The sequence below is a fragment of the Erpetoichthys calabaricus genome, chromosome 15 (assembly GCF_900747795.2).
Source record: "Erpetoichthys calabaricus chromosome 15, fErpCal1.3, whole genome shotgun sequence".
Lineage (NCBI taxonomy): Eukaryota > Metazoa > Chordata > Cladistia > Polypteriformes > Polypteridae > Erpetoichthys > Erpetoichthys calabaricus.
Window position 1 is genome coordinate 16236645 of NC_041408.2, and position 23629 is coordinate 16260273.

Here is a 23629-nt window from a genome sequence, read left to right on the forward strand (position 1 = left end):
AGTCAACAGTTCATACCGTTGCGCCACCGAAGCGGTCGTAGCAAATGGGTGTCAATGTCGCACCCTAACGCGGGTTCTTTTTCTGCAGTTATATTCTTGAATAGAAGCACACTTGTTCTGTTATATTTGTACCTTTTGTGAAAGTGTTTATTTGATATTTGGAATTCAGGCTTAACACATTATACACTTCATGTCTACATGTTGTCAATTATTACTAAAACATGAAAAATGTTTCTGTTTTAACGATGTGTTTACTGTACATAGATTGTTGTAGACACGGAACACACATGAAATGCATGTGTTCCAAATAACGATATAGTATTTATAAAAGGTGTGATTTTGCTTGACTTCTCACTCTATACAACTCCAAGCAACTGGCACGCAGGTAAACAGACTTGAGCTGAGAAAACTGAGCGGCGGTGGGGGATGTGATAGCAGGCTGTTTTCTGCTTATCGACACATTTACAGGACAAAAGATGCTGATGGAGAGGTGCGAAGTGAGTTACGAGTTTTTTCATAGGCTCTGGTAATTCTAGTGTTAATGGGTTAGAAGGGATTGTGACACCAACGCTGTCTGAAAGGCACTTAAAATTTTTTCTCCAGAATGATGTTAATTTGGTGCAGGCCCAAAACATTTTGGACAGTTTTAAGCGAGATAGATGTGCCCGATATATAATTTTGAGTTGAATAATTGTATGCTTTGCACATATGGAGTTTGAGTGAATTCTCTGCATTGCTACCTTCCACTCCTTTTCTGATATGTTGAGTGAGAGATCCTTTTCCCATTGTCCTCTTGGATCTTTGAAAGGGAGGGACTGTAAAATAATTTTATATATTGCAGAAATGCTGTCTGAGTCCTCAAAACTGAGCAATATTTTTTCCAGCATAGAGGAAGGTGGGAGATGAGGAAAATCGGGCAGGTTCTGTTTAACAAAGTTTCTAATTTGAAGACAGTGAAAGAAATGTGTTGCTGGAAAGTTAAATTTGGAATTTAATTGGATGCAAAGATGTTGTCTATATAAAGATCTCTAAGTAATTTAATCTCAAATGTTTTCCAGATATTAAAAACAGCATATGTTTGCAAGGGTTGAAAAAGGTGGTTCTTATGCAGAGGTGCCTTTCTAATGCTTTCTACATTGGTTCCATATTCTGAATGAGTGAAGCACAATTGGGTTATTAGTATGTCGGTGATAACTTGCATTAATAGGGGCACAAAGCAGGGAATATAGTATATTTCTAGTATATTTCACACAACTATTTCTGAATAATGAGACTGTGCATAATGACAACAAACATACCTCATTGTCACAATGTACTTGACAGTGACCTTGGTCATACTGTACCTACCTTTAATTTTCAAATGGCTGCTCTCCACTTCTTGCTCTTCACCCAGTAGCCGAGCCCCTGAAAAGAAGTTATTGGAGTCTCGAGGCTGGATTTCTCTCAAGATATCCTGCAGGCTGCTAGCAATCTCTAAAACACAGTGAAATTGTTTTGTTTTCTTCTTTTTTTTTACTATTGAGGTAAATGGAGATAAAGTGATTTGCTCTGAGCTATATAATATGTATATTTACATAATGATGGATCTAAAAAACAAATAGTACAGAGTCAGAAATGATTAATCTGTATCCAAATATTAACTGAGACAAGACAGATGATTTCAAAGCTTGAATTAACTAAAAAAATGAAAAAGAAAATGCTATTTGCTACTATGTATTTCTTCCTGAAATAGCACTTACATGTTTAAATGTTGTTAAGACACATTATGTATCAGAAATGTTACTCAAAATATAGAAATACTACTGAAGATATAGATGATTTTTGCTAGCACTACTGTCTCTTGAGGCTTTTGATTAAAAGTGTTTAATTTTAATACATTGCCAGAAAACACAAGCAAACAAAAGGTAGTACACATGTAGACAGATGTCCTAACAATGTTGCAACAATTTAAAAAGTAATGAAGCTTTAATCAGTCCCTACATTAATGGTGCTTATTTGCAAGCTCATAAGCTTTCGTTTATATATTTAGGTGCTAAAATGGGGGAAACTCTAAGAGTTACAAGAGTAGCAGAACATGTTAGGATGTGATTTGTTATAAAGGACATAGATCAAAAGCTCCCCGTTGATGTTGACATTAATCCTGAGATATCTGGAAAATGGATGTTAGTAAACTCAGGCTTTCAAATCTAATTTGAACACTAATTTTAACTAGGTAAAGCATTTAATAGCATTACTGCATGAATCTTTTTCACCAGCTCACCAGAGTCTGTGTCCATAGGAATAAGTCCTTCTGGAGAAGAGCTTTGGACTACCGGGGATACAACTGCAGACATCTTATAGGACACTGTAATCAAGTCAGTAGAGAGCGCTCTCCACTCAGAGATTAGAGTAAGTGACCTAAAAAAAGATGCAGAAATATTATGTGGCCCCCCAGCTGTCATTCGGAAATAGGAAGACCATACTGAAAAGTTACACATATGTCAAACTCTCCATTCCAGTGTAGTCTGGAAAAGCTTTTCAAACAAACAGGCATAATTTCAGCAAAGGACAGGATCACTACCCCATCCCAAATTGTTCAACTGGCAACAGTCTGTTCCCCACTTACTTAGTCTCCAGCTGCTGGAGGAGCGCCACAATACAATGAACACGACCATATAGAGGCTGTGTGGCAGCTGCCTGTAGCAAAGATGTCTCTGCTTGTACAACCTCAGAGGTCAAGTCCAACAGTAACAGCTTCACAACTGCAAAAAGGGAAACATGACCAAGGAGTGAAGATCAAAATCATATTTCATAAAAGGATCCCACTCAGGTGACTGAACTAATGCACATCACCCCTGTGAGGAATGTGAGAGTTCTTATTACTTAATGAACTACTGGCTTTACTTTTGGTGAAGTCAACAATTGGCAAGGATCTTCTAACAGTTTTCCTTACATTTCTTTCTCCCCCACACATACATACATACATATACATATACATATATATATATATATATACACACACACACATTCATATATATTTATACATATAATGATGCATGAGTCACTGTCTTACACCCCAAAACATGAGGCTGAGTCTCAGTACTTTGGCAAAACCAGCTTTATTTAGCTTGAAGCAGGAATAGCACGGTTATTTATTGAAGTGGGCTCTACCATCTCCTATACACAGACACAGCAGTCAGGCAGGGGTCGTGACCAGGTTAGTGGCTAAGTAATACTGTTCCCTGCATTTATAATGTTCGTTGCATCACCCATCGACGACAGGCGCTTATAGCGCGACATGTTCTCAGAATTGTTTTGGCGGTGAGCCGCTGCAGCACTCTGAGCCTGCAGTTGCCCCGGCAATGGATAAACACTTTTCCACAGAACCGGTGATTGCACTTTGGGTCAGCATATATATCTACATATATACATATATATACTGTATGTCTGTTATAATATACATGCCATATGACAGTCTTTAAAAGAGTCCAATAACTATCTCTTAGGGAATTCATAGCAAGCTGACCATATTTGTTTGCACAGATCTGAAGCTTGAAATCCTTGGGAAACCACATCAGTTTGCAGCAGAATGTGTGTTTTGAGATGGGAAAGCAAAAATTCACGGCAGTCTGCTTGTCCACGAATTTTATTTATTTATTTATTTTTTTTACTAATCATCTACAGAATGTAACTCAGTCAGTAATGAAACAAAAAACGAAAACAAAGTCGTTCTTCATGATATACAGCCTTAAATGTACTAATACCATTTGTACACCACCACCTGTAAAAAGCTGACTTTTCATTAACTGGAACACAAACATTTGTTTCATCATTTAGAAAAAGATGATTTTTTTCTTTAAAATAACACTAACATGAAAAAAATGCAACACAGTTCTATGTTAAACCTTCTTCACAACTGCACTAGGATGCCAAGTCAAAAATGAATGGTCAGGAGGAAGTGGAAGGAGTTGTTAGTGGTAGTGCGAAGCAAACGAGCCACCACACCAATCGTACTAAGAATTTGACCTGGTGTAGAGGAAGGCCTAAAAGGGCATCAGGATTTTGTTATTCTTTTGTTTATTTGTCTTCTTTTTATTTGCTTCTTTGCTCATTTCTTTATTATGAACATTATTTATAACTAGGCAACCCGTGGCGTAGCATACGCCATATAATTATTTATTGATGGGTGAACACTTCCTGAAGGACACAGTTGTCCAAATGTTTTGGGTTTGAGGATACGACTGTGAGTGAATGAAAAGATGGAACTCTGGAGAGAGCAACATACAATTGTCCGTGACTGAAAACTGGTTTTGGCAGATACAGGCATATCTTTTTGAAAGTTTGGCCCTGTGCCTTATTAATTGTCACTGCAAAGGCCAATCTAACAGGAAATTGTCTGCGTGTAAAAGTAAAAGGCAAATTTGAATCTGATGGGGTCTGGGATATCCGGGGAATAAGGACAGTTTGTGAGGTAGGAGCTGCAATAGTTTTACACTCCAGTACATTGCGGTGAATGCTGGTAACAGTCAGTCTAGTGCCATTACAGAGACTTCTTGCTGGCATGAGGTTTCTGAGAAGCATGCCGACTGAACCAATTTTAATTTTGAGTTTATGCGGAGGCATGCCAGTGGGAGTAAGACTGTTAAGACAGTCTTCGGGGAATGAAACTTGATCTGCAGGATCGTCTGTGACGATGGAGTCAACGCTGGTGAAAGTTACTTCGTTGGTTGGGATAAGTTTCAGTACTTGTTCATTAAGGTGTAGCGAGTCTTTGTTGGTGACGCTTAATATAGCTTGCGTACTGAGTTGTACCGGAGTCACAGTTGAGAAGTTGATGTCGCCATATAGTTGTTGAACGGGATCAGAAATAAAAGGAAAACAATGTGAAGGTAATGGACGCAGGAGGAAGGTTAGAGTTGGCGGGTGGGGCTCTGTCTTGCGTGCGTGCGTGCGTATCCCATGGTCGGGCGACTTGGTGGATCATATATAGAAAAGCAGCCGGAACCGAAATGAACAATGAAAAGTCAACGTGGCTCAGAGGTGCATGTGGACTGTAGCAGAGGCGAAAGCGACTGAGGCGGTGTTTGGTGAGGTGTTGTGTGCTGGCACATGAGCAGGCAGTGTGCATGCCTCGAGAGCGAGGGTAGACTCGGGAGGAGGGTTAGAGTTGGCGGGCAGGGCTCTGTTGTGCGTATCTCATGACGTGGGAGGAGGGTTAGAGTTGGCGGGCGTGGCTCTGTCGTGCGTATCCCATGGTCTCTGTCTTGCGTGCCATGGTCGGCTGCTTAGTGAATTGTTGGTGGGTGGGGCTCTGTGACTTGGCGGACGTGGCTCTGTCTTGTGTGCATCTTACTTGCCATGGTCTTAGTGAATTATATATATAGATAAGAAACCCTTTCCTGTATTACTGTAGCCTCTTGTGAGTTCATACTAATGCTGATAGCAGTTTTCTGACGGAATGTGTGTTTGAAAAGTGTCCTGACCACTAGACCAAGCAGAGGTACATTAACAACATGATTATCACTAGACTAGGCTGATTCTACCAGAGTGCGTCACCAAAATGAACTGAAATATACATTTCTAAAGAATTATGATTTTTCCCCAAACACTTACCACATAAAGTGTTCAACTCCAACACAGAGCCATCTGACTTTATATCTACTTTTCCATCGAGTGCACTCTGAAGCTCATAGTGGTGCACCAGCAGACGCAGCAGATAAGATGCAGTCACACAGTCAAAAGGCTTGGTGCTAGAACTTAAAGCCAGAGCAGCTTTGAAGAGATCTTTAACACGAGAATCATCCTACAAAAAGAGCATAAAGCATCAACAGCAGCAAATACATCAAGAACAGATCTGCCTGGAAATTAGACATTTATAGATAAAAGAAATGGCTGTCAGTTACTGATTCGTTTGGAAAGGCAATTGAACATTGTACATTTTTAATACCTAATATATAAAGTCATCTAAAAAAATATCAATATTTTCTGTAGTTATGTTTACTAAATATACCTAGTTAAACTGGTGACAACCAACATTAATGCCACTACATTGACATTACATCTGGAATTTCCAGTGAATGAGGAGTTTAGTTTCATATTTTAATCAAAACACACTGGAAAATGGATTTTGAAAAGAAAGTTGTTTTCAAAAGCACAACAACAACATTTTCTTTCTGTATCTGCAATCAGTTTTAGTAGTCTTGACAATGGCCTATGTGCAGAGTAGTGTCTGTAAATTAGGTTGTCACAAAATAAATATACCAAGTAATGGATGAAAATAACTATATAAGAACAACTAATCAGTAAGACAAGTCACTTTGGTACAAAAGTATAAATGGAAGTTTAAATTGGAGAATAGATACAACTCTGCCATACATGAACACTGAAAGACACTCAGCTAGTCAAGTTTACAATAGACACAATAACTATTATACTTTCACTAGCTGTGTAAGCCCGTGCTATAAAAAGCCCAGGCTCCCAGACACTATTGAAATTGTCAGAAAAAAAACTGAAATGCAGAGTCGGCGGTTTCGTTTTGTAGACATGTTTGCCTCCCTTGTCTATCTGCGGCTAAGCGAGTTTCTTTCTCATTTGTCTTTCCTCGGCGGTTTCACTTTGGTGACGGAGTCGCTTTCTTTCAGCTTCATGCTGTGTAGCCGCATACTTGTTTTTCTCTTCCAACTCGTTAACTTGGGGCCGCCTTGCCAGCTCTTTGAGCTTCAATGCTGTAGCCTCACCCTTCCAGGTCGGAAAGACATAACACACACTTCCACGTGTAGACGTTTATATATAAGATATTTCAAAAACAATTAAAACAATAACTAAAAAATGCCTTACAAGGGATTCTTCACAATTTTTGTATGAATTTACTGAAAGTAGCTGTGGATTTCATTCTAATACATTGTGTACTGTACTGCCACATCTTTTGGGCTACACATATATTGAGCTTGTTAAAGTTTAGTCAAGCATGAGTATATAAGGCTAATCCTGACGCCAGTCTGTTTACAGTGAAATCAAGGTAAAGTAATAGAACTGCACATCTCTGAAAATATTTCATATATACACTGTATAAATTATAAATTACACCTATCGATACAAGAAGAACAAACTGAAGCCCAAAGTCAATCTAAAATCTTGGATTTTGACGTGTATTACAGTTTCAAAACTATTCTTAGGATAGTCACAAACCTCAGGCCATGTAAAAAGTGGCCTATAGGCACATATTCACCTTGAGGTCAAGTGATGACGCGGGAAATTTCATGAGGAGGCCAAATGATAAGATTTTGATTTCTTCAAAGCTATGTGCTAAGCACTCCAGTACAACCTCCACATGTTCATGCATCAGGAACTCACTGAGCTCAAACAGACCTCCTACAAACAAAGCAAAAACATAACATGCTCAATGTCATTCAATAAGACACCAGCAAGAATAAATAAGGCAATCGATGACAAGCAGCCATAAGTCATCTCACCAGGCAAAAATGTGAATGTGTCTGCCAGCAGATTCAGTAGGTGCAGGGCACAAAAGCAGGTTGGGAAAGAGGCCCCTGGGAAAAGAGCATGGAAGAGACTGCCGCATACCCATATCAAGAACTCCTGAAAGAAAAAAGCACTTGCACAAAATGTTCATACTTCCCCTACTCATTGGCTATCCCTTCTGCTTGTTACCTTATATTTTTTAAGAGTCTCTGTTTCAGGTAAACACTCTGTCACTTCTGGCTTGTTCAAATTTTGGTCTACTCTTTTCTGCAATGGCTGGGCACTGTCTCGTATCCTGCTAAAAAGCTGTGAACACAAAATGAAAAAAATTCAGAATCAGTTTGAACTTACATATTATAACAATGCACATTCCAAGCCAACCTCCTTCAATGCATTTTTATTGTTGTTGACGTGTTTTGTTTGTGGTTTTTTCATGCAAATGTGAGAATCAGATATTTCCACCCTAATCATTCTTGGTTCTCTTCCTTACTGCTCACTCCTTAGTACTCTGTGTCGAAAGTTTTATTCCACACTACGGACATGAGGCACATCCAATACAGTTCCTCCTATTTGTATTACCTTTTTCATTAGGCACACTATCTGTTGTCTAATTGCTGGCGCCTGGCTGTTCAGATTGTTGGGCAGGAAAAGGCGAATAAGGTCCATTTCTGTGCTGGTCAGCACCTCAGTGCTGCGGTGGCTTTCACAGAGAAAACCCAAAGTATCAAGACGCACCTGTGGTAGAGGAATCAGAAATTAAAAAAGAAGTCCACTTACATCATAGAAACCTGAACATTGCTTCATTTATGTCTTCACTTCACACGTTAGCTTAAATATTTTGAGTCTGAACTCTACATCATCCTGCACCCACATCACTTTCAAGCAAAACGTGCCAGAGAAAGTATAATGCTTTGTGACAACATGGTCTATATAGACATCAACTGCAAAAGGTTTGGGCATTTGAAGGAAGCACTGAAGATAGGGATTCTATAGTCTGCCATAGAATATACAGGAGGTAAAGTTCAAGGTTGCCATACAGTGATGAAAGGGGACTAAATCTTATTGGTTCCCAGGCAATCTCTACAGATAACGTTTTTTTTTCCTTTCCAGTCCTTGTCTTTCAATTATTTCCATTTCATTTTATATTGATATGGTGAAAAGGGTTCTCTTCAATCTGCTACTGACCTATCTGCTATCTGAACTGGAGCGCCAACACCAAGGAGCTGCTGAAGAAGGCGCAGCAGAGACTGTATTTTCTGAGAATTCTCAGAAAGAACCATCTCCCCAAAAATCTGCTCCTTGCCTTTTATCACTGTTCCATCGAGAGTGTGCTCACGTACGGACTGTGTATGTGGTATGGCAGCTGCACTTCCTCAGAAAGGAAAGCGCTCCACAGGGTCGTCAGGACAGCGGAGAGAACAACTGGTAGTACCCTCCCCACTCTGGAACAAATCTACACCTCCCGATGCCGCAAAAAAGCAATAGACATTTCACATTATTCATCACATCCCGGTCACTGCCTCTTCCAGCTTTTGCCATCGGGCAAGAGATACAGAGCAATGAAATCCAGGACAAACTGCCTTAAAAACAACTTTTATCCAAAAGCAATCATGGCCCTGAACTCAGAATAAAACTGCTCCATATCATTCTACCAATGTGCAATATAGACCTTAAGTCAACCAGTGCAATTTGTATATATAACAAGTGCAATTTGTATATTTTGTAAAGTACTTTTATTACTATTCGGTTTGTTATTATTTTCTCTCTTCTTGTCTTTTTAACTCTTATGCCTCACACTGAGTCGACTGAACCTTCAATTTCGTTGTTCCTTTGTAAAAGTGACAATGACAATAAATATCTATCTATCTATCTACTGGAATTTAGTACATAGTGGACAGCCATCCAAAGTGGTATATGAAGTGCGATTTTTCTCAGGTTCTCATTTAAAGGTTACAGCTTAATCCAGTTATTATAACCTAAGACCTGGGGGCTGTTTTCAATCATTTGGAGAATCTCTTATTTGTAACAGACCTGATCATGTTTGTTAACCAGTGCCTGTCTCAAGAGAGTGATTGGTAAGAGTTCACTCCAACAGCTGTCCTCTGATATTTCCAAGACACCATGTGCTCGAGCTGCTCTTAGACAAGTCATCAATGCTCCCAGGGTTCCCCTTTCACTTTTGGATCCTGCAGAAAAAATGTATAGTGCACAAATGATGTGAAATCTTTCCCAAAGAATACGTTAACTAATGAACTCTGAGCCCTCTACATGTAACGGAAAAAGAGGGGACAACAGCAGGTATTTTAATATTATTAACCATTTCATCAGAATGCCTTCAAATATCATATAGCAGTCAACAGACCATTCAAGATGCTGGATCATCCTGAAGTAGACAAGTTTATTTCATGTTATGAGCTAATAAATGTCCACAACATCTTCCCAGAAACCAAGAAGCAAGATGTTTAACCACTTACTGAGTTTAATGCACTAACCTGTTTTATTATTGCCACTGTTCTGAAGCAGTTCAATCATGTGGGCCAAACTTTCTGGACTACACTTAAGTATCCGTGGAAGGCAGTAATCAATGATATAGGAGGTCTGATCAAGATGCCCTTCACAAAGGACAGACATCAGAGGTTCAACCCAGGTTTTGTGCCAAAGTTCTAGCCAGGCAGCTTGTGATGACCTTAGCTGGGTTTTGTGACTGACAAACATAGTCTCAAGAAGGTCACTAGCATAGGGTGCAAGGGACTGATCACCTATTTGGGCAAGAAGCTGTGCAGGAATGTCAGATGCAGCAGCCAAAAGACTGCCAGGGCCTATGAATTCCACTAGGCAGCTGAGAGAGGCATACTTCCCTTTAATGTGCCACTCCAGCGACAGCAAATTCTGTGTGAGGCTGATAAAGAAAGGGTCAGTGTTCGGGTCCTGTTTGCCAGTGGCTGTTCTGTGTATTCGTAAAATATTCCGGAATATGGTCTTAGTTTGATGCCGTATGCCATCCAAAGGATGGTCCCAGTGGGAATAAACATACTCCAAGAGGCTTACTGCCAATGGTGAACTTCCTTTCAAGGTATCCTTAAAGGCTTGTGAGCAGCACTCCAGAACATCAAGAGTAACCGAAGTCCACATGCTGAGTATTCGCGACAATGACATAGCCATGCTAGACTCCTGATGTCTGTAGATGATAAATACAAGTGGTCATAACTTCACACTGGAACAATCCCCACCTCAGAAGATAACATTACTCACCGAGAGTCTAGTGTTATCAAAGTTGATGGGATCTGCAGCAACAGTTTCTCTCCATTGGATCCATGGACTTTATCCTTCCAGTCCAGCATGGCTAATGCACCATGGCACAAGAACAGAGCCACAGTTTCTGAACGATCAAGTTCAAACAACTGGGCACAGCTGCTAGAAAGCCTCAAAGGAATGTACGACTCCTCACTCCATGTTCCATTCAATAATTTACCAACCTCAACAAAACACAGCAAAAGTGAAATGGAAGGTGCGTTTTTATTTCTAACTTCTGACAAACCTGATATGTGCGTTTAGAAACATCCTACCAGTTCTGCAAGATTTTCTTTGTTCTTCAGCATAGTTTTCATGAAGAGGATGACTGCCATTCCAGCTGTACTCTGAACTGTCTGTAAGAAGTCATCTACAAAAGTACAAGCACAAGAAAAATATCACAGCCAAAGGAAACCATTTGTAATGAGATTGGAGCTATATACTCAACTGGAATAAATATAATGTGTGTGAGAAGTTCAGTCATATTTTAGTACAAAGCATACATGTGCCATAAACAGAAAGAGGCGCTCTGAGCAGACTCTGGACTTAACAATGAAAAGGAAAGAAAAATTAAATTAGTAAACAATTAGGTGGTAGCTGAGCTGGGGAAGGATGCAAAATAAAGAAGAGGAAAAACATCTCTCAAATACAGGGATTTTTCTAAAATTTCCAGCAATATATATAATAAAATGTAGCTGCAAATATGTGTAATATGTACATCTTAGTGCTTAAAAAAATGACTTAATTATTAAAAAATATATACAATGTTTGTGTCCGCTTCCTTGGAAATAAACAAAGGTCAGTGGCAATGTGGTCTTCATGTGGCTTGATCAAACTAACTTCTTTCTGATTTATAGTCTGCTAAAGGTTACTCAAGTTGCCAGTTCTAGACAAGTATGTTAAAAGTAAATGCTATAGAACGGGCAGAAGGGTAGTGAGAATGGTAGAAAAACCCCAATGATAACTTCCAAAGAGATAGAAGCTGAACTCCAAGGTCAAAGATCATCAATGTCTGATCGCTCCAGCTGTCGCTTTTTGAGTGACAGTGGGCTCAATGAAAAAAGACCCGGGAGGACTCCACTGTTCAAAGAAAAACATTAAAAAGCCAGACTGGAATTAGTTAAATGCATGTTGACAAGCCACAGTGTTTCTGGGAGAATGTCCTTTGAATAGACGAGACAAAACAGGAGCTTTTTGTCAAGCCACATCAGCTCTATGCCCACAGATGAGAAAACAAAGCTTTCAAAGAAAAGAATACCATACCAGCTATGATACTGTATATGAAGGAGGCTCCGTAATGTTTTGGGGATGTTTTGCTGCAACTGGCAAGAAGTTTCTTGAGTTTGTGGAGGGAACAAAGATAAGATTTTCAACAAACTTTTCATTTCATTGCACATTTAATGTTGTGTGTGGAGTCAATAAAACAAAGAAATAAGTAACAGAAAACTTATTTCATTATTTATACTCACATACCATTGTATTTTTATTTATTGACACATTTCACAATACACTTATTTATCTGCATATTTACTGTATTTATGTCCAAAATACTCGATATACAGGTGCTCTTTTTTAGATGGGCAGACACGCCTGACCTGGCATGTACATTGACAGAGTGCTATAATGTGTTATGTTATGGGAGGTCTACAAGGTAGGAGGTCTGCAGGTGGAGGAGTTAAGGGATTTTCCTTCTTCATTAATAATAATTCTTTGCATTTATACAGCGCTTTTCTCACTACTCAAAGCACTTAGCAATTGCAGGTTAAGGGCCTTGCTCAAGGGCCCAACAGAGCAGAGTCCCTTTTGGCATTTACGGGATTCGAACCGGCAACCTTCTGATTCCCAGTACAGATCCCTAGCCTCAGAGCCACCACTCATTCCCGATGCATGATGAAAACATTCTGCAGTATCAAAGCTATTCACCATGCTTTAGGCACCACATTGTAACTACCCGGCCTTCTGTCCTGGTCTCCTTTTCTAATTGCCATTCTAACGGATTTACCTTTTGCTTACAGCCTATGAAATTTTTAAAGATATACACCGCTTCGTGCCATAACTTGTTTCAGTCTGTATTTTGTCACCGTCTGGTCAGCAGCTGAATTTAGTTTTTCTTGGTAACCACTGGAGTTTTTCATTTGAATTGTGTCACAAAGCCAGTACGAAGCTCAGTTTATAGGACATCTGATGTTTGGGACAGCACTTGAAGATATGTAAAATACATGTTTATATTATTAACAGCAGTTACCTAAAACATCCAGTGTGGCCCAGGAGTGTACACAGTCAAAGCAACCTGGAAATTGACAGCCAGCTTTAACACGAAACAACTAATTGCATTCGTCAAAACCATCACATTTCGACCTCCTTACAAATCAATACGTTTACATATATCAAATATGATCAATATAAAATCTCTTTGTATGCTATCTGGCAACCTACGGCAATTTAAAATTATTTTGTATTGTAATAGTTGCAAAATGTGAAAACGGGGTATTTTGTCACTGCTGGGGTCTCTTTACTGGGGCATAAACAAAACTACTGAATTAACTAAATCACTATATTGAAAACGTAAGTGGCTTGTGTGCAAGAACTGAGCTGTCTCCCACAATCTTCTAGCAACAGTGAATGAACTATGAATGGTTTTCAGCTGCTTACTGTGATTGGCTTTAAGAGTACAGACAATGTTCACCTTCTTGTGAATGATAAATACATCTTAAGTTTCAATGAAGTTTCAGGAGTAAAACTAACAAAATTGGAAAATGGAAAGTTTTAAAAGAGGAAAAAAAGGGATAAGAAATTATGGTTCTGTGGAATTTCTGGAAATGTAGAATTTGTAAACAAGGAATCGAGGCTTTACCGGCTGACGAAAGCATTACAAAGGTAACAGAACTAAACCTTACTTATTGGTGTGCACAAATAATTATTAAAATGGCTCATAAAGCAAAAACTCCAACCACAGACCACTAATGTATGTACAAATTAAAAACAGAGAACATTTCTTTTAAAGTATTATCAACAAACTATGATATGGCTAGATCTATGAGAGAAATAAATCAATTACAACAGCTCTCTAGTAAAGTTGTATGAGAACTGTGAGTTGATTAAAAGTGAATTACCACAACAGGGGTCATAGCTACTGCAATTTAGGAGATGTTCTTCTCTTCAGAAATATATGCTGGTCATGCCACATGAGCATACAACCATATAATACGGTGTTCTATAAAACATTCTGTCCCCTTCAGCAAAGCCAGTTTTAAACAAAGGGAAAAAAAGGGATGTGAAATTCTGAATGCCTCACGGCCCATTCCACTTATACAACATACACCCTAGAAAGTTCACCAGATGTACCAGGGAGATAGCAAAACCCAGGACGGTTGAACAGAAAGAGGTCTTGTGCCCATGGTAGATTATAAAGGCAGTATTGTACATTTAATCTGCAATCACATTAATTCTACTAAAAACAGGCATAAAATCTGACCAGTCAGATGTCCTGTGACTGTTAATTTCATGTTTAAAGCCGACGTCACATTACACGACCTTTTGCCATGGGGTACGTCATATTTGTCAACTGCAGTATCTGATTTCGTCACTGCAACATGTCAAATTACACAACTGAAAATCACCGCTAATGTCACATTTACCGATTGAGTGCCAATCTTCCAGTGCAGTCATGATTGCCCCTTTTTCTGACAGCCAATGGAGTGTTGCCTGATGGAGCCTGTGCTATTCAAAGAGGTAACAGCAATCATGGCCCATTATTTACATACTGCATTCCGTTACAGTGGTAAAATACTAGATATAAGACAGATGAGCTTCTCTTCGGTTTGTGAGGATCATAGCCCCCATACTGCCTGACAGAGTCCAAAGGGTTAAAAGCTACTGTCTGGTTAGCTGCAGCCCCTGAACTTTGTTTTTCTTTCTTACATTCTGTTTTAATATGTAAAAAATGAGACAATGGACAAATGAGCCACTCTTCCGTTTGTGATGTCCAAAACATTCAAGTTCTTTATTCCTCATCATTACAGTCAAAGCATTGTACTTCCAAATAACCATTCATTGTTTGTCAGATCTCACGCACACATAGCCCGCTCATCTGACCAAAGACAAAATCAAATCTGTTTGGTTTTATTGTAGTTAGCCGTAGACTAATTGAGCTCTCTCACTGGGTATGTCACATTAGGCGGTCGGCTTTACAACAGCATACCGTTGACTGCCTCAGAATTAGTAAGATTATGTAAATAAAGGCTATGAGTTAAAAATGTTGGAAAGTCACATAATGTGTCAAAGCTTAAGTTGAAAGGAGCACCGGCAAGACAGTTTACTTTAGTGGTTTGGACAACAATGTGAAAATAACAGTCTTGAGATGCTGAACACCAGTGCTTCAAGTTCAACAATGGACCAGCATAGCATATCTCTCTAAAAAAGGACTTTTCAAAATACTGTCATTTTAAATTATAATGCAACTGTCAGTGTCACAGTCACAAATGTTTCTCCCTGGTTTTGGTTTTGAATTTGTGTTTGTGGACAAAGGCCAAAATGAAGAATAAGGTCCTACACAGCCTCTATGGTGGAGAAGCAGTGGTAGACCTCATCATTCACTTGTGATGTTGCCGTAGGTGAAAAATTTAAGTGTGTGCTCCAATGCATCATAATTACCGTGACTTAATAAAAAGAAACAACAACAACAAAAAGGAAAAAAGGCATATTGTTTATTAATCATTAGATGTCAAGCAAACAATGGTACTGTACTGCCTGGACTGTTCTGAAAACTACTGTATTTATGTGAATTATTTTCTTCATAAATTAATTCAATTGTATATTCACACACATCTTTACTCGTAAATTGCTATTCTTCAATACAGTACTGTTAACTAAAGGTTTTCAACAGTAGAGTACACATCAATGTGAGTTATTCAACACAACAGTCTCATATTAAAGATTATTTCTAGACAATTTGGCCTTCCTGATTACAAACATGACACCAGGTACAATGATGGTTTAGGTAACTTTGTAACATTCAGCATGCAAACCGAGCACAAGCGCTTGGCGAACATGATACTTCAACAACACTAATTCAATTAAATTTAAAAGGCAGTACTTTGATAGTAAAGTCAACATTTCATCAACCTGTTCTGCATTCACTGGAAAAACTGTTTTACGACCTAAAAAAATCACAATTTTAATTGCACTGCAATAAATGAGTTACTTTCTCTTCATAACATCATCAATCATGGAAGGAATAAACTTTGGACAGGCTGCCATTTCATGGCGGGAGCTTTCACATATACTGTACACTTTATATTAATTAAAACAGGACCAACCGATTGTATTGAGGTAATAATGTTATACCAGACATGAGTTGGACAACATTCTCTGAAATTTAAGATCAGACTGTCTTCTGTTGAAACAACAGAGAAAATGGTTTGTTATGATTAACTCTTAAAAATCTACTGTACATTAACTATTATGGTTCATTACTGGCCATGCTACAGATGAAGGAGCATAACAACTTTGTCAATTAATTTGGCTACCATCCTCAAACTGGACCTAGGTTTTAGAGGTAGAGTGAAAGGTAATTTTATGCTGAAAAATTAAATATCTTTCAAAGAAAAACAATTTGTCAAATATTGTAAGGATCAAATTGATAACTGATAAAAAAGCTACAAAAACCTTTGACGTTTTTCTACATGTAAATGTTATTCAGCTGGAAAGCCAATAAAATACAGTACAATTTAACTTCATAAAGCAATGTACTGGAGGTCTACCTCAAATCCATGTACTTTGTTAGATATTTAAATTAAGCATTTTATCCCATTGGTGAAAAAATAAAGACAGCAAAAAAAGCAGGCGAAACAAATACATAAATTAATTTTTTAGTCATTCACGACATCCAAAGAAACACTGACCGCTTATTATATGTATAACTCTGAAATAAACAGAAAAATAAGCTTATATATTTCAACTAATAAAATCTGTTCTGGTGGTTTAAATTCAAATGCCAGTGTTTTAAATAATCCTGCATCTTCATGTTTTTGTGCTTCCTACTTGATTAACTTCATTAGTTTTGAAGAGGGGTGTGCAATGCCCTGTTCCAGGTTGGTTCCTCATCTTTCAAATGATGTTGCTATAAAAGGCTTTGCTGTCAGCCCACAACAACCAGTATTAGAATAATAATGTCAAGAATATGAATGGAAGTAAGAAAATGAATACTGTAATTTTTTTTCTTACTTAATACTGTATTCAAGATGTGTACAAAAAGCAAAAACTTGGTATAGTCAAAAAATGTGCAACTATATATTCATATGAAGGTATTAAAATCTGCAAGCTGCAATTTCAATAAAGGGTAAAAATACATAAATAATAATTAAAAAATTGCCTGGTAATCACTGCATGATCTCTGTGGTTGGAAGTGTTAGGTGAAAAATTTAGAATGGTTGCTAATTTAGTGGAAATGCATAAAAACATCTATTTTCAGAAAGCAGAGCTGTCTACAGGAAACAGTGGAAAACATTATAATTTCACTTGGAATTTACAGACTTGTTTACGCTAATGTGCTTCCACTTAAGAGGCCAAGATATTCATGTTTTTTTAACCTTGTTTTCTTCCGCTGGAATTGTACTGTATTTTACATTTTCACATAACTACACCAGTATGACTCTTGGCCCAATCTATGCATGCATGGGTTTTCCACATTTAGTATTTTCATGATCATCTCTAAGAATGCGCTTTATTTGCACATCTAAAAGACATTAAGGTAAGGCTGACTGGCAAATCAATACACCCCATGTGAATAAGCATTAATGTTTAAATGTATATACTCTTTGATAACTAGTGTCCTGTTTAGAATAGGTTACTGCCCTATTTCTGATTGAGTCAAAATAGGCTCTACCACTTGTACGGGAATAAGCAACTTCAAAAAGTTAATGAATTAATGATGTACATTTAAGTGTTGAGTGAAATCAGCTCGAGTGAAGGTGAATTTAATTGGTTCCACGGTCTAGAAAAGTTGTGTTGGATTTTATACTAAAATATTTCTTTTGATTTATGTTGTTAGAAACTGTAGCCACAGAGTAATTACTTTATTTTGCAGCAATGATCCTCCATTGCAAATTTTATTTAAGCAGATACCATGCATTTTAATAGGATTTTGATGAGTGTACAATTACAAGCAGTGGTGGACTGGCCATCAGGAGACACTGGATTTTTCTCTGGTGAGCCGCCATATTTGCAATATTTTACAGGTCAAGTTCAAAATTTCCTGTTCACTTTGGTATCCAGTAGTGTCTGTTACTTGTCAACAAAACACAGAAAAGCCAAGCTCTTCCCATGTAAGGATCTGAATAACTTCTTATTTCAAACAGTTAAGATTTACTATTTTAGTTATTTTAACATAATTTTCTACATTGTGCAGAATTTTCGAAATGCCTCTTTTAAATAAAAATGGTTATTTATGTTATTATAAGCCACATAAATAATAAGCAAATCCCATTAATGAGGTACATTCTTTAACTCTTCAAATAATGACTTTGGCCAGGCATTCATGCAGAGTTAGAAGAAGTGGGATAAACGAAAACTTGCCTCCGATACAAAGATTATAAAACCTGGGTTTCTGACATGGAGAAGCAAAGTGTCTGCTAACATTTAAAATATACTCACCATCACATAACATCTCTGAGAAACTTTGGAGAAGGCCACTCATTACCTCCCACAGAGGAGAGTTTGCCTGGCTGTGCAATATTTCATGGATAGGTTCTTGCTGTTTCTGCGTCACTACCATTGCCGTCTTCACTGCTGCCAGGCAATCCTGCATCAGATGGGCCTGTGCAATGTGATTTCCTCTAAGGGCTCTGCCAACACAGAAGAACCGTAAATGTAGCAGATAGAAAAAATGCAACGCTCAATTACTAAAAGGTAATAGTAGTGCTGGACAAAGAAAAGTAGTTGTGTGCATGTAACATGCAGGGAGACTGGCTTGAAGTGAGTAAATATGAGAAAGATGACATTATATCACAAAGTTCTATATTGTATACTTGATCCAGATATAGTACGTTTAGTGTTTATTTGTGTGTGTACATGTGCAATAGGGTTGCTAAAACAATCGATCCTACTCAAATATATAGGAATTTGAATTTATGGGTAAAATAATTTTTTTCACGGCTAAAACTGACATTCTAAAGTAAAAGAACAGCTGTTTGTCTATGTTAAATGAATCTGGCATCATATGTGCTATGCAGTGTTGCCATACATTACAGCACTGTCGGGCAACCGGTGCGCCAGTGCGCCGTGGAATTTTCTAGGGGCGCCGCGAAAACTTTTGTAAAATATTTAAAATTGCTAGTGTTTCTGAACTTTTGGTTGATTAAAAAGATAATGTTTAAAAAAATATATTTTATGTTGGAAAAAGATAACGGTTAACCAGATTGTTGAATAAACGAATGTATTTATTTTGAATGCAAGTTAAAATTTTCGCTGTTCACCATTCATCATAATATCAACACCAGCGGTGTCAAAAACACATCTCGTGAGACTTAAAAAGTCTCGTTGTTAGAAGATCTCGCTCACTGTATGGATAGAAGAAGGCGGAGCAAATATAGAACGAGAAAATACGAACGCTACTGTTTTTATTGGCGATTGTCCATAGATTGTGTCATCATGACTTTATTTATGGGCAGTCCCTCAGGTGCGCCACGAAAGAAAATTTTTGGACTTGGTGCGCCGCAACTTGAAAAAGGTTGCCTTTCACTGCATTACAGGTATGTTTTTGCACATCACATCCAGGATCTATTCTGCCTATGGTGATTCTTATCTTGAATGCTTAGTTTGTATTGTCATTAGGACTCCTCTTTCTACTTAAACTCACCTTCACAATACTAATTGCATAATACATGTCTGACATTCCGCATAAAACACCTCGATTAAGAACTTGTCTTAAATTTGAACAGCACTGCGAGGATGACCAAAAAGCAGACAAAAACAGGAAGTATTGGAACTTATTCAGAATGGGAGTTATGCGTGAGCATACATGCTACACAAGGGTCCCAGTTGGGGACTTACAAAATCTGGTCACCCTATAATTTACCATTACAGTGACACATTCACCCGATATCCATAATAGTCAGTGGCTGTACCCCCACAAACCTGAAATGAACTGAGAAAGTTCTAGAACCTACCTGCTAAACTCAGTCTTAGAAAAATCTGGTCACCCTACAATTTACCATTACAGTGACACATTCACCCGATATCCATAATAGTCAGTGGCTGTACCCCCACAAACCTGAAATGAACTGAGAAAGTTCTAGAACCTACCTGCTAAACTCAGTCAATTGAAGGCCATGGTGCTTGTACAGGCTTCGAAAACATCTGAATGTTACACCATTCACACATTTTCTAGCTTGTTTTTTAAAGATTGTTAGCATTCATTTAGCCATTGAACTAACTACAGCATATACTTATTGTGATTTACTTGAAAATTTTGTTCTCTATTATTAACCTTAATAGTTTCCTAAAAAATGCTCAAACTAATTTTAAAGTTGTTTTTATAAATTTCTTTAAATAAAGGTTTCTGCCAAATAAATAATGACAATGAGGAGGAAATACTCCTCAACATTTAACATATTCAGCTGCTTGATTTGTAAACCAAGTAAAGACTCACGATATCTCAAATTCTGCAAAAAAGAGATGTTCAGAGAGTTATATTTCTGTTGGCCTCAAGGAACCAAAAGTATAACTGGGAAGAAGAAGAATTTATTGATAACCGTTACAAGCAATTTTCACTTTCTTGCATGTATGACAGGTATAAACAGGCAGTGCAACCAGCTCTGTTTTCTCTATGGTCACATCTTTTTATACTTGCAGTGAATTATGTTTTTGTGAAGGGCCATGTTTTAACATGTCACATTCATTTGATGGCAGCAGTTTTCTTGCATCTTTTAAGAAACACTGCACCAGTTATTTTTCATGTGTCTTAATATTCAGGCGTTGTACCATGTTAGATGTAATTAGGCCCCTTCTTCAGGCAAGATGTAATTACATCTCGCCTGAAGAAGGGGCCTGAGTTGCCTCGAAAGCTTGCATCCTATAATCTTTTTAGTTAGCCAATAAAAGGTGTCATTTTGCTTGACTTCTCACTACATGTGTCTTTTAAGGAGTACTGTGCCAGTCATAATCACTTCATGCCTTACAGAATGTATTACAAGGGAAAAATAATATAAAAAATGTACATAAAATACAAACATGCAAGGATGTTACAAAAACCAGTCCTTCAGTACCAAGTGAATTCCAAAATTATAGTGCTAGCTTCTTTACAGTAACAGCAGAATTATGTGAAAGTCGGTGCTACACTTGTGTTATTACAAGTAAACAAAATATTCCGAAAGACAGAAATATGTGCAAAAATGTGAGTTAAAACTCTATACGATAATGTCTCACTATAATGATGATACAACTCCGCATGAACACATTTTCTAACCAATGTATACAGCTCAGGGTCAAAGAGAAACTTTGCATGCATTCACAATTATGCATACAGGACTTCGGGAGCAAACTGCACAATGGCAGTGATAACAACAGCTGTAGCAAGCATAAATCAAGGCAACTTTCAAATGAAGTGGCTATTTGGCTTGTCTACACCAGAGATACAATTAGCTGCTTCATCTGTTAAAACCAAAATAAACTTCATTTAATGTTTCAATGATTCAAAGCACACAGAACATCTCCCTGCTAATACAACATGTACCGTATTCACAGAAACGCATAATAAGCTTGAGACAAGCAGTTAAGCAGGACAGGCAAAGCAGCTCATTGCTGAATAGGATTTGCAAACATTAAATATGTGTCAGAATCAGAATCACTTTTATTCACCAGAACTTAATATATAGGAATTTAACCTGGTAGCTTTGAAGCCGCTTATTACATCACATGCAAATAACAAATAAAATTAGTAAAACAACATGCATAATAAACCACTGCAGAATAGTGCAGTTGTAAAAAGAGAGATATGCAAATATGCAAGTGAAAGCCCGTGTTTAAAGTGTACATGCTCACACACACACATACGTCTATATACTGTACGTACACACATTTATACAGTATACGAAAGAACACATTAATAAGTAAGGAAGACAGGCTAAATTACTGATTTGCAACAGCTTTGGGACAGATATTGTTTAGATGTTCACTAGTTTTCGTTTTATTTGACCTAAAGCGTTTACCAGAGGAGAGTTTCTGGAACAGGTGATGGCCTCAATGAGATGAGTCAGTGCGGATTGTTTTGACATGGTTAGACGCATACAGGTCTGCAGCAAATGGAAGAGCACAGCCAAATTATTTTCTCAGCAGACTTCACAATATGCTGTAATTTACTTTTTGTGTGGACCTTTGCTGATTCAAACCAGACAAAAGTGAAGAATGTGTATGATTCTATAACTCATGAGTATAACTCCTAAAATGTGACAAATTTGTCATATATTTGAATGGTGAGATTAAAAGTCACGTCACTTCAGTTAATTTTCTAATTCTGTATTTGTACACAAGCTAAGCAATAACTAAGCCTGATCACACATGTAAGATACTCTGAAAACAGTACAACAAACGCTGTTTAATCCTTTATTTCAGAACACGTTAATGTAAAACAGACAAGACGGAAGTCTTAAAGTTTGGTCAATTGTAGAACAGGAGGAACAGACTTAGACAATTAAAGCACTAGGACTTTTTAAATTTGACTGATTTGTTAAATATCACCGTTTTATTTATTATTTAGTAGTATTTTAATTTCTTTTAAAGAGCTAATGAGGCAAATATAGATCTTACAATGACAAATGTTACAAACCTTACGGAGTGATTCTCTGACAAACCATACCATACCATTTTCTAAGCCTGGTAAATCTGGAGCAGGGTCATGTGGGGCTAAAGCCTATCCCAGCAAGCAGAAGGCACAAGGTGGGAACAATCCACTAAACAGGGCACCAGTCCACCGCAGGTGAACACACTTACACACCACTCACAATAGGGTCATTTTAGACATTGGGAATTAAAAAAAAAAAACAACTTGTATGTCTTTAGACAGGAAAAACAGTGACAAAGACTTTATTTAAATGAAAACATCCTCAATTATCTTGAACTCCACTAATTCAAAAGTACAGATATAATAATGTTTGAATTTTTATTTTAAATATTGATTTTAAGCAGTATTTTTCAGTTACTGGAGAGAAAATATCAGGATAAATTTACAATGTGCACTTGGTTAAGATAAATCAGGTAGTACATGATCCTATGCTCAAAACGGAACAGTCAAGGCAAGGCAAGACCAAGTGGCTTTTTTGTTATACCATCCATATATAGTATTGCAGTATACAGTGGCATGAAATAATGTTCCCCAGGGCAGCTGGGCAACACATATATGAAGACAGGATGAGTGCAAGATGTGTAAAGAACTATATTATAATTAAACAAAACAATATGCAAGTGAATAGATAGTAATAATATTTGAAATAGATTGTGATCAACAAACAAACAAATAAATAAATAAAATGACTAATAATAAAAAAAAACAGTAGTAACAAGTGTAACAGATCTAAATACAGCTCTAACACCATCCTCAAGTTTGCTGACGATACTACTGTAATAGGTCTGATCAGCGATGACGATGAGACGGCCTGCAGGTAGAAAGTCAGACTCCTGGCAGAATGGTGTCAGGACAACAACCTCACCCTCAGCGTTAGCAAAACTAAGGAGATGATTGTGGATTTCCGCAAACAGGCAACAAAGCACAGCTCCATCTACATAGGAGGTGAGGCTGTGGAGCAGGTCAGCAGCTTTAGGTTCTTCGGAGTCACCCTCACTGATGACCGTAAATGGTCAAGTCACACTGCGGCAGTAGTTAAGA

The 23629-nt window shown here is 37.7% G+C and overlaps 1 protein-coding gene across 4 annotated transcripts in view; it reads right to left on the reverse strand.

The window, feature by feature from the left end:
- LOC114666192 (thyroid adenoma-associated protein homolog) overlaps positions 1-23629 on the reverse strand; it is a 200495-nt gene that overhangs the window by 122359 nt on the left and 54507 nt on the right. For all 4 annotated transcript variants that reach the window (XM_028820955.2, XM_051919539.1, XM_051919538.1 and 1 more), the window contains exons 8-20: positions 18403-18593; positions 11025-11119; positions 10711-10934; positions 9951-10636; positions 9490-9644; positions 8038-8193; positions 7648-7764; positions 7452-7575; positions 7208-7350; positions 5593-5782; positions 2606-2741; positions 2261-2397; positions 1348-1473 (exon numbers count right to left, since the gene is read on the reverse strand). In XM_028820955.2, the coding sequence (XP_028676788.2) occupies positions 1348-1473; positions 2261-2397; positions 2606-2741; positions 5593-5782; positions 7208-7350; positions 7452-7575; positions 7648-7764; positions 8038-8193; positions 9490-9644; positions 9951-10636; positions 10711-10934; positions 11025-11119; positions 18403-18593 (2480 nt within the window). The remainder of the gene's footprint in view (positions 1-1347; positions 1474-2260; positions 2398-2605; positions 2742-5592; positions 5783-7207; positions 7351-7451; positions 7576-7647; positions 7765-8037; positions 8194-9489; positions 9645-9950; positions 10637-10710; positions 10935-11024; positions 11120-18402; positions 18594-23629) is intronic.